A 19379-nucleotide genomic window follows, 5' to 3' on the forward strand; every position below is an offset into this window, starting at 1 on the left:
TAAAATCGGCATTATTTACACATCCTGAATCAAGTTTTATTTAAAGTCTTTTGTCTTCCTAAAACAGCTAAAATATAGCCACAGTAAATATATATAGCTCCATGAAACTGTGTTATGTCAGCTAAGTGCCAAACTGTGCCTTTACTCACTAGGACAAGGGACATGAGGATTTTTCTACTTGTATTTCAATAGGAACATAAAGAATTTTTATTTCATTAAGTATAGATTTTGCTTACAGTGATTATTCCTAAAGAAATTAATTTTAAATATTTGCAAAAGCATTGTAAGTTGTAAAGCATTTATAAAGTTTAATACAGTTTATTAATTAGACTTAATTTGCTTCAAATGCTAAAATGAACACAGAGGATAAAGAGAAATCTTAGACTTAGATTTTGTTATGCACTTACTAGAAAACTCCTTAAACTAAACTATAATCTAAATAGTACCATCAGCTAGATCCATTAGGATTATCAAGCAATACAATATAATCAATTTGCCATTACCAGAGCAGCTATACTGCTTCAGAGGCACTAATGGCTTTACCTTGTAAATGGCAAATAGTTTACCTTTTCCTTTTCCAAATGGTTGAGGAAGAGGTGGTACACAGAAGAAAGGGATTTAGGAAGACCACCTCCAAAATACAAAAGGAAGAAAAAAAATCATAATTAACAGCTTATTCTCTACAAGGTCATGGTGCAAATACTCTGGTAATAACAGATTGACAGCACTTGGTACTGCTGGCTCCTATAGAGCAAGAAAAATAACTTTACAAAAATCTAAAAAGTTAAGGTCAAAAAACCAAAATTTTTTGTTTACCATCTGTTAAAAACAGTATGTATCTTACTGCAGTATTCATTGTAGGTATCAGGTTCAAATTCTAATACATTAATCTCTGCAATTGGTATTTATGCTGCAGTAATTTTCAAGGCCATTGTCTCATTAGCTCCACACTGTGTAGTGCTTATTTAATTAAAAATCAAAAAACACAACTAACCCTAACACCACATTTTAAGTAGATCCTAGCAGAACTTGCAACTTTCCCATCTAATTTTTACTCCACTTAAGTCAAAGTGGTTAGATTTCTAAGCAAGCCATTTTCCAAAAGAAGATCAAAATACATTTTCTTCTTGATTAAGAAAATGACTAACAAATAGGGAAATGACTACTTTTAAAACCTACTTTTGAAAACTACAGTCACAGATGTACAGAAGTGTATTTGGCCATAATACAGCAACTGCTCTTGTTAAACAAGATCACCTACAGCTAAACACAGAAGTTCACACCTCTACACATTCTGATTTTTTAAATTTACTACTTCTTTGGAAAACAAAACAAAAAACTACTGAAAGAAATTATTTGAGCAACAGAGCAATAATTTCATTTACTAGTATCAGAAAAGCATTTTCCAATTGCTAACATTAACAATATTAAGTTATCTGTTGTCTTATCACACAAGTGTTTCATATTATAGATTATTATCAGTTACTCAACAGAAATCTACCAGTTGCTACTCTTCGATTTTTGGAAACAGTACTTGTTTGTACAACCTTTCTTGCCTGAAAGGTCTTTTAAAAAGAGAACATGAAACAGAGTGACAAAAGCACTTCACTCTGTCACATAATACACAGTTCTGTCAAAGTTTAAATTCACTATTAAATGCAGACAGTTATGAATGTAATTTCATTTTGTTAATCCTACAAAGCTTATAATCGTCAAAAAGAAAAGCAGCACAAGACTTAGACATGTATGAAGAAATGACTAAAGGAAATTCCAAATGTAGAGATAAAAAAATGCATGAATAACAGTTTTGCTTCTGCTTGTTTTAAGAATAAAATCTATGTGCTTGATCTAAAATCTCCTCAGTATAATTTGAATCCACTAACTACTCTGGATCTCTCAGCTATGGAATAAGACTATCTGTTGCTTTCAGATATCAAACATTACTTCTTTTAACTCCAGAAAGCAACAGAAATTTCTTAAGAATGGCTTCGCCATTTCAAGAGAAAACAGGAGCGTGGATAAATATGCTTAGTAATAGTAGCTACTGGTTAGAGAGGTAAGGAGATGAGTCTTGCATATTACACCTTGATGAGCATAAAAATCTTCAATTTTATATGATTCATGGAAGTTCTGGCTCAGTTTGATCAAAAACATGTCCTTTGTTTTTGCATGACATACCAAATGTTAGCCTCTACACAAGGAACTGGATGGTATGATTAAAACATGTAAAATTTGTTCTTATCTAGCTCATCATTAAACACAATTTGAATGGGAAACTGCAGTATTAAATCACGGTTGTGTGAATTGTCATAAACATGGACAGATGTTTTATCACTGTAGGCTTTCATACTGAGCGCTCTGCAAGAATTCCAGCATTCAAGCTCCTCACTTTTTTCAAGATGCACCACAGTTCTTGGCAAGATCTTTTTTAAATAGGATGACAATCAGCTATTTATCTAGAGTTCACAATCTTATCTCAAGCTTGAAAATCATTTGCTGCTTTGCAAGACAGTATTTTGACGGTAGTGCCAGTTGGATGTGTCATCACCATCTTAGCCCATACAAAATGTGCTGGTCTCCCCAAGAGCATTTATGCAAATTTGTCTTCTTTCATATCAGTGTTCACATTATGACTGCACAGATGAAGTCAGGAATTTTTAAATGTAACCAGAAGTTTTAAGCACAGCCTCTTTTTAGGAAACCTGTGTATTTAACGTTCCCATAAAGAGGTACTAATCATTTTTATCAGTGGAGGGTAGCTTTGTACACTCTAATCTTTATAAGGACACAGCCTGAGGCAACAATTCAGAATGCAATTGGAGATTTCCGTGCTGCTTCTCTCACCTCTGGCTGCATCAAGCCCACACGAAGCACATTCTGGTTAGTTAGAGGTTTTCAAGGAAGTACTACTGTGTGCTACAGTTTTATTTGAGACTTCATGCCTAGAGGAGCTAACCTTCAAACATACTACTGCAATAGTTCAAGCCAGGAGGCAGTGGCAATTGTACTTAAAAGAAATCTACCCTCTGACTTCTCATTTTTTGAAATTATTGCCAAAAGGTTTCTTACTTTCCTCAAGCGTAAAGAGCTGCTGAATACACACTATCAGTCTAAAGTGCTCGCCATAACAGTCACTAGAAGTCACATGTTTATTACACATTAAATCAGTTTTATTTAACAATTAGAAAGCTGATTAGCAGGTGTGTTATACAGCATTCACATGATCTCCAAAGCAAGCCCTGGGATTTCATAGTGAAGAGTTTCAGACCAACTAGTACTCAGGATTTCATTCTGCTGTAAAATTAAGATTTCTTTCCTAATGTGATAAAATTAACAGAACTGTTACTGTTTGACCATGAACTCTCACTGCTGTTCATGTCCAGGGAGAACACCAGTCTCCTCTGTAGCTCCAAAACTTTCTCTTGGCACACCTATAAGATTTAGTTTACACTCAAGAAGTAGTAACCCCCTAGATTAGATAGGTCTTTCATAAATTCCTGCTTTCAGTCTTAAAAAGCAAATGAATCTTTTCCTACTAGCCCTCAAATGATTCAGGCCTATGACACTTTCCTGGCCCCCACTGAAAGTTCAACACAGTAAGGCTGTTTCTCCCCCTCTCGGACTGCCTGATTGCTAGTTCCCTATCTAGGCACTTATATTGTTTACAGTCACAGACACTTTCCTGGACATGCAAAGCCACCTTTCAACATCTTGCTATGTAAATATTTACAATCAAAAGTACAATTTCATAAGCAGGCTTCTGTTTAAGAAATAAACTACTGGCACTAGCCAGGTTTTTTAAGGTAAATATACAGTTATTGCGGTAGGTCGTGGCACAATCTTCGGGCTAAAAAAGCCACTCAAGTAATGTAATATAAAGTTTCAATTCTGCCTTTGGTTTTATGCATTTCCTCACCTGAAACCTGGTTATCTAGATGTGCTACCAATATATCCCTAAAACTGGACTAAGCTCATATTCGGACTGTGTTTTGCTAGCTTCCATGAAAGCTCAACAGTCATACATGACTTTTCAGTTAGTGATTTCACAGCTGCATTCCCGTGAATCACGAGGAATAAAATCAATTTATCAGTTCTGTAACAGAACCTTGACTCACTGGCCTAATAACCATACCAAGCAACAGCAGAAAAATCAGATTACACATGAAAACAGACACAAAGGAAAAGAAACATGGTAATTTAAAACAGATGAACTGGCCCAGCCAAAACCCAAGGGCAACCTTTCCCCTTGTTTATCCCCTCAACCCACAAAGCCACATATTTTTCCTTACTAAGTTGGCTATAATAGGCATAAATTTTATTGAAATAGTTTCACTGTTGGCTCGCTTGTCATGACAGCAAAGGTAGAAAGTGCATCTTCTCTGAGCATTCTGCCAGTGCCTTTTTGGATCTTTTCAAAATTTGGCTTCTTTATTAATAAGCCTGCTCTCCATCATTCAAGGATGACCACCTTCAATCAAGTTACATAGCTATTAGATGGTACTCTCAATGAGTTTTAAGCTTTGTATTCTCATGAGGAACTGAAAAAGAGGCTGTAAAAGCAAGGGACATGACTCTTCTAGTGCAGAAGCAAGACTCTGTAGCAGGAAGCTGTAAGCAACTCAAGTCTTCCTTGTTTCAGGCATAAAAAGGGATGCAATACATCATCATTCGGTTACAGGATGCTCATGGATGTATCTCAAACACAGCTGAGGATATAAGTCTTTATTGTTCTATTGTTAAAGCATTGCCAAAGTATATTGAGAAGTGTATACCCGAGTTTTCTCCCTAGATAAATGCTATATATATTTTTTTTTCTCCTTTAGGGTTGTGTGGGAGGAGGTGTGTTCTAATATACTAGTGCAATTTGTTTTCTGAATAAGAACAGCATCTGTCACTAGCATTCTGAAATTTCAATGCCTCCACAAAAATAACCCACAATTAAAATACCTTCTACCTTTACTAGGATATTAAGAAAACAATCAAAAGCATAAGAGGAAAACTAAGTATTCCATGTGTGACCCAACAATGCATTGTATAATTAAATTTCACTTACTAAACAAAATTTGGGTTCAAGCTGTGTGCTACTACTTACCCAGTAATTAAATCCAGTATATTCCATGGCAAAGTTATAGGACCATTATCTAACATTTTAAAATAAGAATACTAACACAACATATAGCTATAAACAAGAATACAAGTCAGGCATCCAAGTGGCTGTACTGATGCACATTTTGCTTTTTCTGAAGAAGTTTTTGCCTACAAACAGTACCTTAACATAAGAAATATTAAGTCCTTTTTCTGAGCCACAGGACATTAGTTTCTCAAGTCATTTTCTTTCTAGCTTGTTTTCCTCATATGGGTTCCTTTCTTCTACTTCTAGTATAAGTAATGATGAGTTTGCCAGGAAGTACATGGTTCAGAGCATCCAGAAACTTCCACTAGTAGCAACTCTATGTTGCAGAATCAGATATATAGACATATCTTTCTGTTGGAACACACAGCAGAAAATGACTCCTCATTGTGACAAAGACTAATTTATTTGACTAGTGAAAGGATAGTTAAAAGACTGTCTATGTGTTCCATGCTTTAAGGAATTATTTCAAACCTCCAGATGGCAGATAAGTCTGGGAAGACTGGAAACCAGACCATGCAAGCTGAAGTATATCTCCAGTTGATGTATGATAAATGAGTCCCTGAGCAGGACTCAAAATCTCCCAAAGTACTCTTTCTCTCCTAAAGGAAAGGCAGACAGTTGTATTTACCACCATAAAGGGGCAGTCATTGCTTTCAATCCTAAACACTAAGAAATATAAACCAGACAAAATTACACTAGAAGCTCAGGTTAAGAGGGTATAGCATTTGTTGGTTTTGGGGTTTTTTCTGTTTGTTTTGTTGTTTTGCTTTTTTGGTCAGGGTTTTTTGTTTGCTTTTAATTTCCATGGATGTTTTACACATTAAGGAACAGACGCAGTAAGGCAAACTTGTCCTCAGGTCTTCACACTATTATTTTGATAAATAATTATCTAAGCTGTGCAGTTACTAAAATGCACATGGTGTATACCATGAGATTGTGTAATTTGTGATATCAACAATTAATGAGACCATCTGTTTCACACTGGCTCTAATAGTGCAGCATAGGTAGAAGGTTCTTTCACCAGCGGAAGAACTTCACTGTTTATCACAAAAGTATCTATAAGGCTTTTGTTGAAGGATCCAAAGCAACTGGCACAGCAAGTTTCTGCAAGTTACCACACATTGTCTCTCCTTCCTTGCAATCACACATTTCAGTTGGTCCAATAAAAGACTGTTTGGGCTGACATGAGGCTTGTAAAAAGAAACAAAGTCAGAACTCATCCAGTTATTCCATTAGATATCAGAAGTGCCCACAAGCCACGTGCTGAGTATGTTACAGTAAAAACAGACATACTGCTGAGTACCCCTTAAAATGGAATGGAGGTTCACCCTCACAACAAAATTCTGAGATAAAAGCCTGGTAAGACCATAACATCAGACAGTTACTTTGAAGTTTTAAGTCTTACATTCTTGAAATTTTGTAAGCTCAACTAACAACCGCAGGGAAATTCAAAAGCAAGTCTTCCATCTCAGGCTGCAACCTCACCAGTACATGAGGCGACATAAGTGGCCTCCTGCAGTTAAGAAAGAAAGATCTCATGCACTCTTCAATCTCAGTTCCACAAATGGATCTGTGTAAGGTGGCTTGAAACTTCTGCCAACAGAGAGATACTGGTTTTTGAAGAGGGATTTGGAGTACCAAATTGATTTTCATGTGGTTTACTGAGTTCAGGTAGTTCAGAGTTCTAGAAGCTACTCCTCCTTTCAGCTGCTAAGCTCCAAGCTTAGCTCACATAGAATCAGGTTTAAACTCTGAACTTGCATTTTACTCAGGGAATGGATAAGTAGACCTCACATGAAAAATAACAGGCTACAAAGCAGATTTAATATACACACTAAGAAACATTTGGCATTTCTAAGGCTCAGAGTGGAGTCCTACATTCAATCTATATTAGAGACTGCTTTGCTTAAATAATATGAACAATCCACCTTCAATTATAAATTTCTGTCTATGCAGCATTTGAAAACTTTAAGAACAGCATTCTTTCTTCTCCAGCACAGAAAACGTGGGGTTGTTCTAACGGGACAGATTCATATGTAATATTTTTATTTCTCTAACCATGTTTTCACACAGTGGCCAGTACTGATTTGTGCAGTGCTAGATTACAACACGTCTGACCCAGAGTAGCAAATGCTGTTACACCGACAGGTACGTGTGGTGGTTTGCACCAATCTCACAATTTTCTGCCGACTTGAAGTAGGTTTTGTGTCTGATCTGGCATAAAGCCTATTGATACAAAGCTCACCCCTCAATGCTCTTTGAACAGATTTAAGTCAGCAAAGCAAGTTTACACTAGATCAGCACTTTATGCCGTAGAGGTGTGAAATATTCAGTGTCACTTAAGGAGTCCTAAAGCTCAAGTTACTGTATCGTAGAACCATGACCTCAAGCTAGTCAGGATTATAGCTAAATCTTAGTCTGTTTAGCATTTTTGCTGGAATTGATTCTTCAAACCCACACTGGCCTTATCAGTTGTTCAGTACAGGCTGTTTATATGGCGCATGATGAATTATATCAAGAGACAGATACAGGTTAAATTTTTCAACGAAGGATATTTTTAGCCCATACTGATTGTCCCCATTCAGTTCAACATACAATCTCACAAACAGCTGCAGCCACACAACCATTGGGACTGCCAGTGAGCAAAACAACAGCATGTTTATGCCTGCAATAAACTGTTAAAGCAGAGTGTTTTAATACATTAACTGTATTTGACAAGATTTTAATAAGTCTGAGCTGATCAGCTTTTTATTTATACAGAATGCTTTGAAGCAGTATTAACCCATATTCACCTTCCAAGTAAAGAAAACACTCGTTAACATGTAAATAGCTTTAAAGCCTTCTAGTCTTCTTGTGAATAAAACTCCACTCAAAGTTGTAGCATTTGAAGCATAAATAAGAAAAACAGCCAGATGACATTAAGTTTCAGATACTATAAACCTTAGGAACTTCAGCTACTTCGTGATTTTCACAATTATGTTTTACCTGTCTCTGCCAGAGCAATTTCTGATGCAAAACAGAGTGTAAATTATCCATAGAACTTCACAAAAAACGCAGAGAAATAACAAATGGATCATGAAATGCACAAAAATGGTGCAAACTACTTTGCCTCCTATTTTTGGTACAAGAACATAAAATACAATTTGCAATAGAGGAAAAAAATTACTGTATTGCAAGATTGTTGACTGTATTGTTAAAGAACTTGCCTTTAAGCAAGAGGAAAAGAAAAGTATGTTTACCTGTTGCTTCTGGTACGCAGTGTTCGGATTAATTTTGGACTCCAAAAGAAGAGAGCCTAGAAAATAAAAAGTTCCACTTATTTACATGTGTACTAAAATTTTAATCTCCACATGAATTTTCTGATTGTTCTTTCCCTGAGCAGGTTATTAACACCTTTCCTCCCAACAATAAGCCTGTTAACCCCTATTCTTGAGCTTTGTATTTCATCCCTCCCTCAAAGATATTGTTCACATAGTTCAGAACAATTAAGAGTGCTCTGAGGACTGAATTTTAAACCTCTTTCTTATTCTGAGTAATGACTTCCACGAAAAAATTTTTAGATATTATAAAGTCTGCAAAAGTCAATACACCAAAAACATCACAACTGCTTTCCACAGAATACCCGTGGTTGTTCCATGTGAAATTTGTAATCATCTGGTATTTGTTTGTAAAGGTTAGCTAAAACACTTTTTTTACCCAGGAAACTTACCTAGAAACTAATGCTTGGAGTGGCAATCACTGTGATTGCCAATACTAAAAAACTTCACACATGATAAACTTCGGAACAATGGTTTCACAGCAGATTATACTGATTTAAGACGTAGAAGAGCAATTCCACTCTCACATCTGTGTCTTTTTTCCCTTCTTTTCACATAAGCGTTGGCATTAATATGTCAATTTGGATGATCTGAAGGGGTGATCTAAGTGAAAACAACCCTTAAAACGCTTTTTTTCTTGGTCCAATCACTTCTCCCATCCACCTTGCTGCTCAGCTGCACTAACCCTTTACATGACTTAAATCTACGTATCTGCAGAGCTGCACTAAGCATACATGAAGAAATATTGATAAGTTAACTTGCATAGTCAATCTTATAATTAAAACATAAGGCTGCAAGTACCCCTTTTAAGTGGCACTTCTTCATTCACTTACCTATTTAAATTTATTTCTTAAGAAGAGTCCAAACTTTAAGTGCCAACTTCTCAGTTTCATGGCTATAGTTCTAAGGTAATCATAATACTAGAATATTTACCATATATTCTCACAAAAGCTACAGTAAAGAAAAACTAAAATGCTTCTACCACCTCAAATGAAAACCTGAGAACTTGAAGACAAGTGAACAAACCATTTGGATTTGAAACACATACTTGGAAATTAAACCCGTACTTTCAAATGCCACAACAGACTCAACAAAGGCTGGCCAGTTCTCACTACTGGAGGAGTATATGAAATATAAAATGCACAGCAAGAAATATCCCAAACCAAAGTCTGCAAAAGAGGTATCACCATCCTCAATCTAACGGGTTACAGTTACAAAAAAACTCTCCACACTCCCCTGCTGAAGAACTGCTACTGACTAATAGAAGATCACAGAATCATACAATGATTTGGATTGGAAGGGACCTTTAAAGGCCATCTAGTCCAATCCCCACTGCAATAAGCAGGGATACCTTCATGTAGATCATGTTGCCCTGACCTTGAATGATTCCAGGGACGAGGCATCTACCACCTCTCTGGGCAACCTGTGCCAGTATTTCACTAGCTCACAGCAAAGAATTTCTTTCATCTAGTCTAAATCTACTCTCCTTTAGTTTAAAACCATTACCTCTTGTCCTGTGTCTACAGGTCCTATTACAAAGTCTGTCCACATCTTTTTTAAAGCCTCCTTTAAACACTGAAGGGCTGTAATAAGATTTCCCCTGAACCTTCTCCAGGCTGAAAGACCCAAGCTCTCTCAGCCTTGCCTCATAGGAGAGGTGTTCCACCCTTCTGACCATTTCTGTGGCCCTCCTCTGGGCCCAGTCTTTCCTGTGCTGCAGACTCCACAGCTGAACACAGCACTCCAGGTGGGGTCTCAGCAGAGGGAAGTAGAGGGGCAGAATCCCCTCCCTTGACCTGCTGCCCACGCTGCTTTTGACGCAGCCCAGGACACGACTGGACTGGCTGTGAGCGCACATGGGCAGCTCACGGACAGTCTCCCACTCACCAGCACCCCCAAGTCCTTCTTGGCAGGGCTGCCCTTGATCTGTTCATCTCCCATCTGGACTGATACCATGGGTTGCCCTGACCCAAGTGCAGCACCATGCACCTCATGAGGTTCACACAGGCCCACGTCCCGAGCTTGTCCAGATCCCTCTAGATGGCACCCTGTCCCTCTAGCATGTCAACTGCACCATTTCAGCTTGGTGCCATCTGCAAAACTGCTCCCGGTGCACTCGATCCCTCTGTCTATGGCACTGATGAAGATGTTCAGTTGGGGGAAGTGAGGGAAGAGACTGAAGAACCAGATCACAGAACTTCACTTGCTGTAAGAGTGGTGTATCATTAAAGAATTACATAAATATCAGAATATTTTGTTGTCTGTAAAAAAGGTTATTACTTCATGAATTTAAAAGCTTTACCAAAATATTATTACATTCATTAGCTTCCCATACATGTGATAATCAAGTAAAATTAATTTTTGTTATAATTAACTTACCAGTGAAGGCTGTTTGTTCCTCATTTCTAAGTCTTTTGTTCTACAAGAAGCAGCCTTCACTAACAAAGCTAGTTTGAGAAGCTATCACCTTGTCTCAGCTACAAACTCAGATACTATCCAACAACAAAACTTAAATAAATACCCTTCAAGGGAAAACAAAGACAAGAGAAAAGCTCTCACCTCAAATCCAAATATACTACCCTTTCTTTTCTGAGAGTTTTTCCAGTTTTCTAACCTGCATCTAACCTTACTTACCTGTAAGTAAGCAGCTTACTTACTTAAGTGTAACAGCAAAACTAAAGAAAAAAGTAATCACAAACCATAGAGCAGGACAGAGAATGAAAACATTTAAGATGAGCTTTACTGATGAAATCCAATAAACTGCTCATACTTTGGCCATAGTCTCAAGCTTTGAATTTTGGGTTTGCCTAATGAACATCTAAAACCAGCAAAACCCTTTTCCATTATGATCATCAGCTACAGACAGTATTTCACTTCAGTCTTGCTTTCAAAGTCCAGCCTCTACTCCATGAAGTTTCAGAATATTATTTTGTGCTATTAACTTGGCTAACTACCTTCTACAGTCCTACCTGTCTAGAAAGATTTAATACCAGCAAGTATGAATTAGAATCTTCAAAGAATCAAAATTGATAATTTCAACATTGTATTTTAACTGCTGAACACAGACCTACAGACACAGAAATCCCAAAATTAGCAGAGTATCATACATAACTTGAATGCCATGTTTGACAAAATACTATTCAAAAAAAATATGAACACAATTGAACACAGACATTTAATCTTCTGAGCCAGAAGCAGACACTAGAGAATAACTTCTTTACTAGACTTGTCACCAAAGAGCATTTCTTCTTCTCTACTAAACCTGACACTTGTGGGAAAGCCAAATCAAGCCTTATACGGCTTGATTTGCTTCTCATTACCACAAGATTCAACTTTATTCCTCACCATTCCAGACAACAGAAAGATACTAATCCGAAGATAGACACATACTGAAAGATAAACTGTGCTCTATAACTAATAACTGCTCCAAATCCATCCGCCTGAAGAATACAATGCTCCATTTGTGCAGTATGTTCCACAAAAAGGGTTCAACAACTCCAAATCAGTGACTACTCCACTAGTTGTTTCAGTGAGTGTATTTTCATACAGTAAGTTTTACAGGATCAAGCCCCTTCCTGAGGCAGCCTTAGGTCTCTGTTACTTGCATCTGGAAACCAGGCAGCAGTAACAGATGTCTGAAACAGAGATATATTCTTTAGCAAAAAGGTTACAGAAATCTAACATACCACAAACAAACTTCTTTTCCATTCAAAGTCATTATCAGTATTGATTCCTAAATACAGTCTCAGATGCTTTTGTCATAAGCAATTACTTTCTATGTATGCATTTTTTTCTATATTTTCTAGGCACTATCATAGAATCTGTTAAGACTATTCAGTCTACTTTATAAAAATACACCAACAAAATTCATCTTCGTTGACCCAATGACTATTCAAAGTTAGGTAAGACCTGAAAACCCACCCTAAAGCAAGCTATGTTTTTAATAAACACCCCAAAATTATGCAGATCTAGTTATTTTTCTTAATTATAGCCTTGAATGAATCTGTAAACGTAGCTGCAAGATACTGGTGTCAGAAAGCAACATCTGAAACCATCCATAAATAAGAAAACTGATTTGCAGAATTCTGTTATCTGCCACTGTAATGCAATACAGCACAGCTAGGAGGTTTGTTAGTATAAAAACACAATTCTGTGCTGTGGAAGGAATGTGTGTATAGAGAACGACTTGCTCAAGAGATTACATACAGATACTCCATCTATTTTCAACTATATTTAGGAAACACCAAATATCCCAATCCCATAGTCTTAAACTGAAAATCTGCAGCCTTGTTTACATATGTATGTATGGAGGAGACTGTTATGTGGATTCTTCCTCAAAAAAAAAAAAAAAAAGGAAAGAAAAGAAAAAAATAGTGGTGCTCATTACCCCTCACTGGTATAAACATGTTTACAGTTAAATGAAAATTTCAATTCAAGAGCTGTTTTTTGCAAGATGCACACAGAAGTTTTGCAATCAGTTCTGCTGCAACTTAATCACAGAAACTAACCCACAGAAACTCAGAAAACAGTTCAAACGGAGGTCCAAGAATATGCTCTCCATTACAGGAAACTACTCCTCACTCTAACACATTTCTGAATGGTCAAACTCAAATATTAAGGGGATAACCAGGAGAAAAGAAAAAAAAAAAAACACATCCTCCTCCCTGCTTTTTTCATTTTGATCTAAGTATTGTGTTGCTTTCCTAAAAATAAGTAAGTGAAATTAATCCATTGAGTTTGAGCAAGGTAAAAATAAACTTAAGACAAATTTTGTCTAAGCTTCTGCTAGTAGTACAGAGTTACTGATGCCTACACTAAAGAAACAGCCAGGATGAGTGTCTGCCCTGTGGCAGAAGTGATTAACAAACAGACTTCAGAAGCAGCAAACTACAGCTTCTGAATGAAAACGGTGAAATAGTTCCTAAGATAGCTGGCAAACATGGCCTCCAATGGAGGGGTTCACTTTGGCTCGTCAGGAAGTTTAGGTATAGGACAAGTAAGTTTCAATTAAAGGCTTAAAGGCCTTCAAATAAACCCAAAGTAATTGAACAGAAAAGTTTAATTCAGAGATCACTTCAGTCATTTGGGCTCAGCATAAAAAAAAGGCAATCTGAGACCATGCAGTAAAAACCAAGAAGCAGATCGACATTTTAAGAATGAGGTAGGCCATAGTAGCCTAAAATACCACGTGAGAAATGGATAAGAAATCAAAGGCTTTTGACTACACTGAGAAACTCACATGGAAGGAGACAATTTGTAAGAAAAGATTTCACAATTGCTCTACTGCAATTCAAGTAGAATACACTGCAACTAGGAATCACACTGAGAAACTTTTCAGGGTTTTAAATAAAAAGTCAGCAGTTAATAAAGTGTAAAAAAGTTACATTTTCCTGCTTCAAAGCATAATATAACCAATCTGAAAGCAGTTTATGGTATTTCTGCTCTAGAATTGATTACTCCAAATTGCCAGCAATGCCTCTAACAGTTTAGTGCCTGGAAACATTAGACATCTCAGAGCAACACAAATCACTCATCTACTTTAATTCTTTTAAGATGGTGTTAAAAAACACCACCAACACAAGTTAAAAAACCACTTCTATATACTAAAAAACCCTTTTATTCAGTTCTTATTCCTTCAACTCCAGAGGACAGCTTACCTTAGACCTGGCATACAGATAGTATTTCCCTTATCCGAACACCCTGACCATGCCATAAAATCTCACCCACTTGTAAAGCAGCCTATTACACCAAGTCATGGCTGCAAAATCCAAAGATTGAACTATGAGCTAGCTCACTCAGTCAGCCAAACAAATCTCGGCTAATTCTGTTGTTGCTCTGTGCACAGCCAAACTGGCTCTTCAACAGGAGTAGGAATTTCCCATACGCAGAAGAAACTACTGCTCACATCCCCACGACCTCCCCTACACAAGAAAGGGAGCCTTCACCTTCATGCTGATCCCGAGGTATTCTGTCAGCTTCCTGGAGTAAGTCAGTAAGAACATGCCAGTGTGCACAGGATGAAGCTCAGCTCAAAGGCTAGGAAAAGCTGGTTTAGAAATGCAGGAAGGAAGAAGTTTCATTGTGGAAGGAGGAGGAGCTGACAAAGAAAGACAATACAAGAACGCAGTGGAAACATGGAGGCAAATGGTGTATAGGCCAGGTTCCTACTACTGGTATGCCTTCCATAACTGGGAAAAAGTGAAAAATAACAGTCAACTACTTTGTTTAGTTAAAAAAGTATGCAAGGGAACACATAAATTGAACAGTATCTAAAACATAAGTCTGGAGTTACCTTTTTCAAAATCATGTAAAAATGACTGTCTTCAAAATTAGCCCACAAACAGACACTGGGAGTAAATAAAATACAAATCAAATTTTAAGAGGTGTTTACACAAGCAAGTTAGAAAAACCTAGCCTATTAATAGAGTGCACATTTATCCAGGACTGATACTACCTACTATATTAAGAACTTAAGCTCTGTATATTATTCAATACTTTGAAATACATGTGGGTTTAGAGAGGTCTAATGTGTGTATCCTACCAAATACACATCTGTGTATTAGGTGCAATTAGCAAGTCTGAGACAGTCCTGCTTTGATTAGAGTATCTCAGCTATACAAACACAAAGCAATGACTTCATTTTTGGGTTTACACCAATTTGTATCTTCCTTCTTACAGATGTTCATTTACAACAAATAAGCTGGTAACAATGGTTCAATTCAAGATCTAATCAGTCTTAAGCATATATATTCCACTAAAAGTTAATAAAGGGATTTTAGTTTGAATGGGCTATTTCTTCACAAGCAGGTTATGAACTGCAGTTCTTTTACTTTCTTTTCTAAAAAAGAATTAAAAAAAATCAAGATATTGTTAATGTATAGGAGACATGACAGTTTTTAAACATGACCCCATCAGCCATGTAGGCAGCCAGGACAGTATCTACAACAAAATATGGTGTAAAAATTAGCTTAAAAACTTAGTGATAAGCTTTATAATTCCTTCTCTCATGTTGAAACTAAACTAAGTCTATTTCTGTTTTGGATGTTTTCTTACACTATGAAGCTGCTCAAACTTAAAACGCATGTTCCTCACTGTAAAATAAATAAAATCAAGTATCAGTTTAACTTTTTAAAGTATAATCAAGAAACTACAAGACCCTGAGATTCGTGCTTATCAGACTCCTGCTCAGATGACTGATTCCTCCATATCAGTTTATGATCTTTGCTGTAGAGATTATTGTTCAGTTTGTCAAAACTTTCTGAAATAGTAAAAACTATTCTCAAGTTTCTTTTCATCCTAGTTCCTACAATGAGAAAGCCTAAAAAATAAAATTACAAGGTCTGTTGACAGTCACAATCTACAACTAGATCTACAAGTCACTAAATACAGTAGCTATGCAGCTGAAAAAGTAGTAAGTCATGCACTGACAAACTTTAATAGCAAAACGGTACAAGCTTGATATTGCAAAGTGTACATTTTAAAATCTACTCTGATCATAGCAGTCATGAACTCACTTAATCAATAATGAAGACTGGTCCAAATACGTATCTACAGGGCTAGATACTACTAATCAACTTACACTATCGACGTGTGTTGCCAGAAAATGTGAAGGAAGTTGATAATGCATAATTTTAAATTTATTTACAGGAAGACCTAAAAGTGCTGAAGGACTGAGAGCTCCCATTCCATTAGAAAAAGAAAAAAAAAGGCATCTCTGAAAATGCTGTTCTGTCCACTGTATTGCCTTTATTACCGTAACAACTGTACTTTGATAACTGTTGATAGACTGACTTACATAATTCTAAAACCTACCAAAGAAAAAGGTGGGGGATAAGAAGGGTGTTAATCATCCAAGGACCGTTCAAAAACATGTAATACAAACCGAGACCTCAGTTTTGAACAACTTTCACGAGGGGATCGTTTCCAGAAACATCCACGAAAGAATATATCACAATGATCAGTTTTGAAACCGGAATACATTGGGCATCTAATAATAGATCACTAGATAGCCAAACCCATACAAGATTTACAACAAGACTTGAAAGCATTTTGCAAGCAACACTGTGTATTCAGTACGAACTAAGTGCCTACCGTGCTCGCACTTGATGGCACCCGTCTATTTCTTTCACTTGGCCTAACACAAATGAACGCTGGTTAGTGCCTACTTGCTTTTAGAAATAACATTTGAATTACCCAGCAAAACATTAAGGCAACAGACCCAAAGCTACATCCAGTTCCTCTTCTGGGTAGGACGAGGAAAGACTGTACCTTCAGCCATACACACTTACCATCACTCTCTGCCCTGACTAGCAGGGACATGCCCTTGAGCCTCTCCACGTAGCAAGAGGACACATGCCCTGTGCCTCGATCATCCCACTGGCGGTCCTCATTTAGCGTGTAAACCTTCACCCTCCGCCGGGTGTCCGTCATCCTGCCGCCTGCCACACCGCAGCCACCACTCTGGCTCACAGTCGCTGGAGCAGCGGAAGGCTGGTCGGGGGCCAGGACCCCTCTGCGGAGGGGAGCGGGAAAGAAGGGAGCAGCCCCACACGGGCACGCCAAGCAAGGTCTTCTTACTTCTCTTCAGTGCCCCAACGGGATCCTCATTATTGAGGATAACAGAGGACTGGGGTGCGCAAGGGAAGAGGGGGAACAAGGGGTGAAGATGTGAAAGGGGAGCTGCTCCTCCAGGCACAGTCAGGCGCTGCACAAAAGGCGAGTAAGCCTACGCAGGGCAGAGCCGCAGAGAGAAGGGAGGCTCTTTGCAGGGCGAAGGGCAGGCAGGAGAGGCGGTGAAGACGAGATCCCGAAGGAGAACTGGATCCACGGGAGTGGAAGCAGCGGCGGACAGCAGCCGGCGGGCAGTGACAGGCGGCCCTGGAGGCCGGGGCCCTGCCGAGGAAAGCAGACGGGGGCCTGGCGAGGCCGGAGGGAAGCAGAGGAGGGGAGGCAGGCGGGAGAGGGGCCGCTCGCCCCGGCCCGGAGCCTGGCTCTATTGTGCAGCAGCTGCCCAGACCCGAAGCCCCTCGCTCGCCGTCCGTCAGCGCGGGGCTCCGCGGAGCCGCCCTCCTTCCCGCCGGCGCTGTCCGCGGCCTGCGGACACTGCCCGGCCCGCGGCGGGGTAAACGACCGGCCGGGCTCAGCGGCCCGTCTCCCCCATGGGCTCCGGTCGCAGGCGGCTGTTTCACTCCCAGCTCGACTCCGCCGCCATGTTCTTCTTCTTCCTCCTCCTCCTCCTCCTCCTCCCGGTGCTGCGGCGGCTCAGTCCCGACTCCCCAGCGCGCCCTGCGACGTGGCCGCGCTTCCAGACGCTTGGCGGCCCGGCCGGCCGGCAGACGGACGCTGTGCCCCGCGGAGGGAGGGGACGAGCGACAGCGACTGGTGCGGCCCGTCCGGCCCGGCTCCCTCCGGCCCCGGCTCCGCCTCAGTCAGTGCGCGGCCGCCATCTTGGTTTCACCTCTCACTGGAGGCGCGGGGTCTCCCAGCCAGCGGCGGCACGGGCCGCCCGCCGGCAGTTAAAGGGCCAGCGGCCCCGCGCGGCTCTGCGCGGGCGGGACGCGTGTGGGGCACCGGCCGCGCCGTCTCCGCGGGCCCGGGCAGAGGCGCCGCCTGAGCCCGGCTTTCCCTTTTTTTTTTTTTTCTTAATTTTTATTCTGAGTGAATCCCAAGGTTAAACAGATTTTGGTTGGGCGTGTGTTAGATCTTCACAGTCGGAGATGGGATCAAACAATTGCAATAATAGAAGCTGTCGAGGCTCTGCTTCTGTCACCACTGCCAACATCTGAGCATATGTTTGACAGACTTCCCTAAAATGCGCAAAAACACTGGTACATTTGGGACCCCACAGACACCACTGCAGGAGAGAGTCCATTTCACAGTGCATTGAGATACACAGTGGCTATGGGAGCTCACTGCAATATATGCTCCATTAGATCCACTTACTTTTATTTTATGGTTTCGAATAAGTACTGTTACTTGTTTATCAAAGTGAGTTGTACTGAGGCTCGTTTGAGCCAAAATCACAGACTACAAACTTTCACCACAGAATTAATTACATGTCACAAGGAAGCTTCCAGTGAAGCCCTGTTTTCCTTTCTCCACCTTCTATTTTGCTTGCCCCATGAGGAAGGCAGTGTTTGACTACAGAATTGATATTCAGTTTCCTGGACAGGCTCCTCAAAAAAGTGGTCACAGCCCCAAGCCTGACAGAGTTCAAGAAGCATTTGGACAATACTCTCAGGCACATGGTGTGATTCTTGTGATGTGCCGTGCAGGGCCAGGAATTGAACTTGATGATCCTTGTGGGTCCCTTCCAACTCAAGAATATTCTGTGATTCTGTGGTTCTTGATGTGCCTGGACAAAGCCATTTGGTCTTTGCTTTTGTGCCTGGCATTGATGCCCAAGGGCTGTTTAAGAATACAAGAGCCTTCAGGAGTGTTGTTTGGGTGCCCATGATGTAGCTGAAGGTATGTTATGCTCGTTTTTCTCAGGATGGTGTTCTTGGCTAAAGCAGTGAAAGGTTTGAAGAGATTCAGATGTCTGAGAACTGTGGATTGTGGCCCGGATGAAGGGAAGCCACCACACAGCATGCACACAGAAAGGCACTCATCACCTTCATTTTGCGCCCTGCGCAGCCCCCAAGGGGATGTGCCTGGGGAAGTGCTGTGGCAGAATTTCTCTTAGGCTCTTTTGGAGATGGATTTCTGTGACTTCAGAAAAGATTGATGTCGCTTAGAGAAACCCTTGTAGAACCGCTATACTCACATAGGATTTACAAATTGTACCCTCTTGTGGCCATCAGATTAAGTATAGACCACGCTGCTCACTGCAGTTTTGATTATTTTTTTTGGTGCATTGAAAACAAGAAGTTCAATCAGATTTCCATTTGCACGGTTTGCTTTATGAAAATTTAAGGTTCAGCTTCTTT

The 19379-nt window shown here is 39.6% G+C and overlaps 1 protein-coding gene across 3 annotated transcripts in view; it reads right to left on the reverse strand.

Moving 5' to 3' along the window:
- PPP4R3A (protein phosphatase 4 regulatory subunit 3A) overlaps positions 1–17684 on the reverse strand; it is a 45233-nt gene extending 27549 nt beyond the window's left edge. Inside the window, exons 1-2 of one of the 3 annotated variants that reach the window (XM_064658982.1) lie at positions 16740–17684; positions 8374–8429 (exon numbers count right to left, since the gene is read on the reverse strand). In XM_064658982.1, coding sequence (XP_064515052.1) covers positions 8374–8429; positions 16740–16881 — 198 coding nt within the window. In that variant the 5' untranslated portion in view covers positions 16882–17684. Of the gene's footprint in view, positions 1–566; positions 637–8373; positions 8430–16739 lie in introns of those variants that run through there. The other 2 variants (XM_064658983.1, XM_064658984.1) reach the window with 2 other exon arrangements.
- Between the last annotated feature and the right edge of the window lie 1695 nt (positions 17685–19379).

This window comes from Pseudopipra pipra, chromosome 6 (assembly GCF_036250125.1).
Source record: "Pseudopipra pipra isolate bDixPip1 chromosome 6, bDixPip1.hap1, whole genome shotgun sequence".
In the NCBI taxonomy this organism is placed as follows: Eukaryota; Metazoa; Chordata; class Aves; order Passeriformes; family Pipridae; genus Pseudopipra; species Pseudopipra pipra.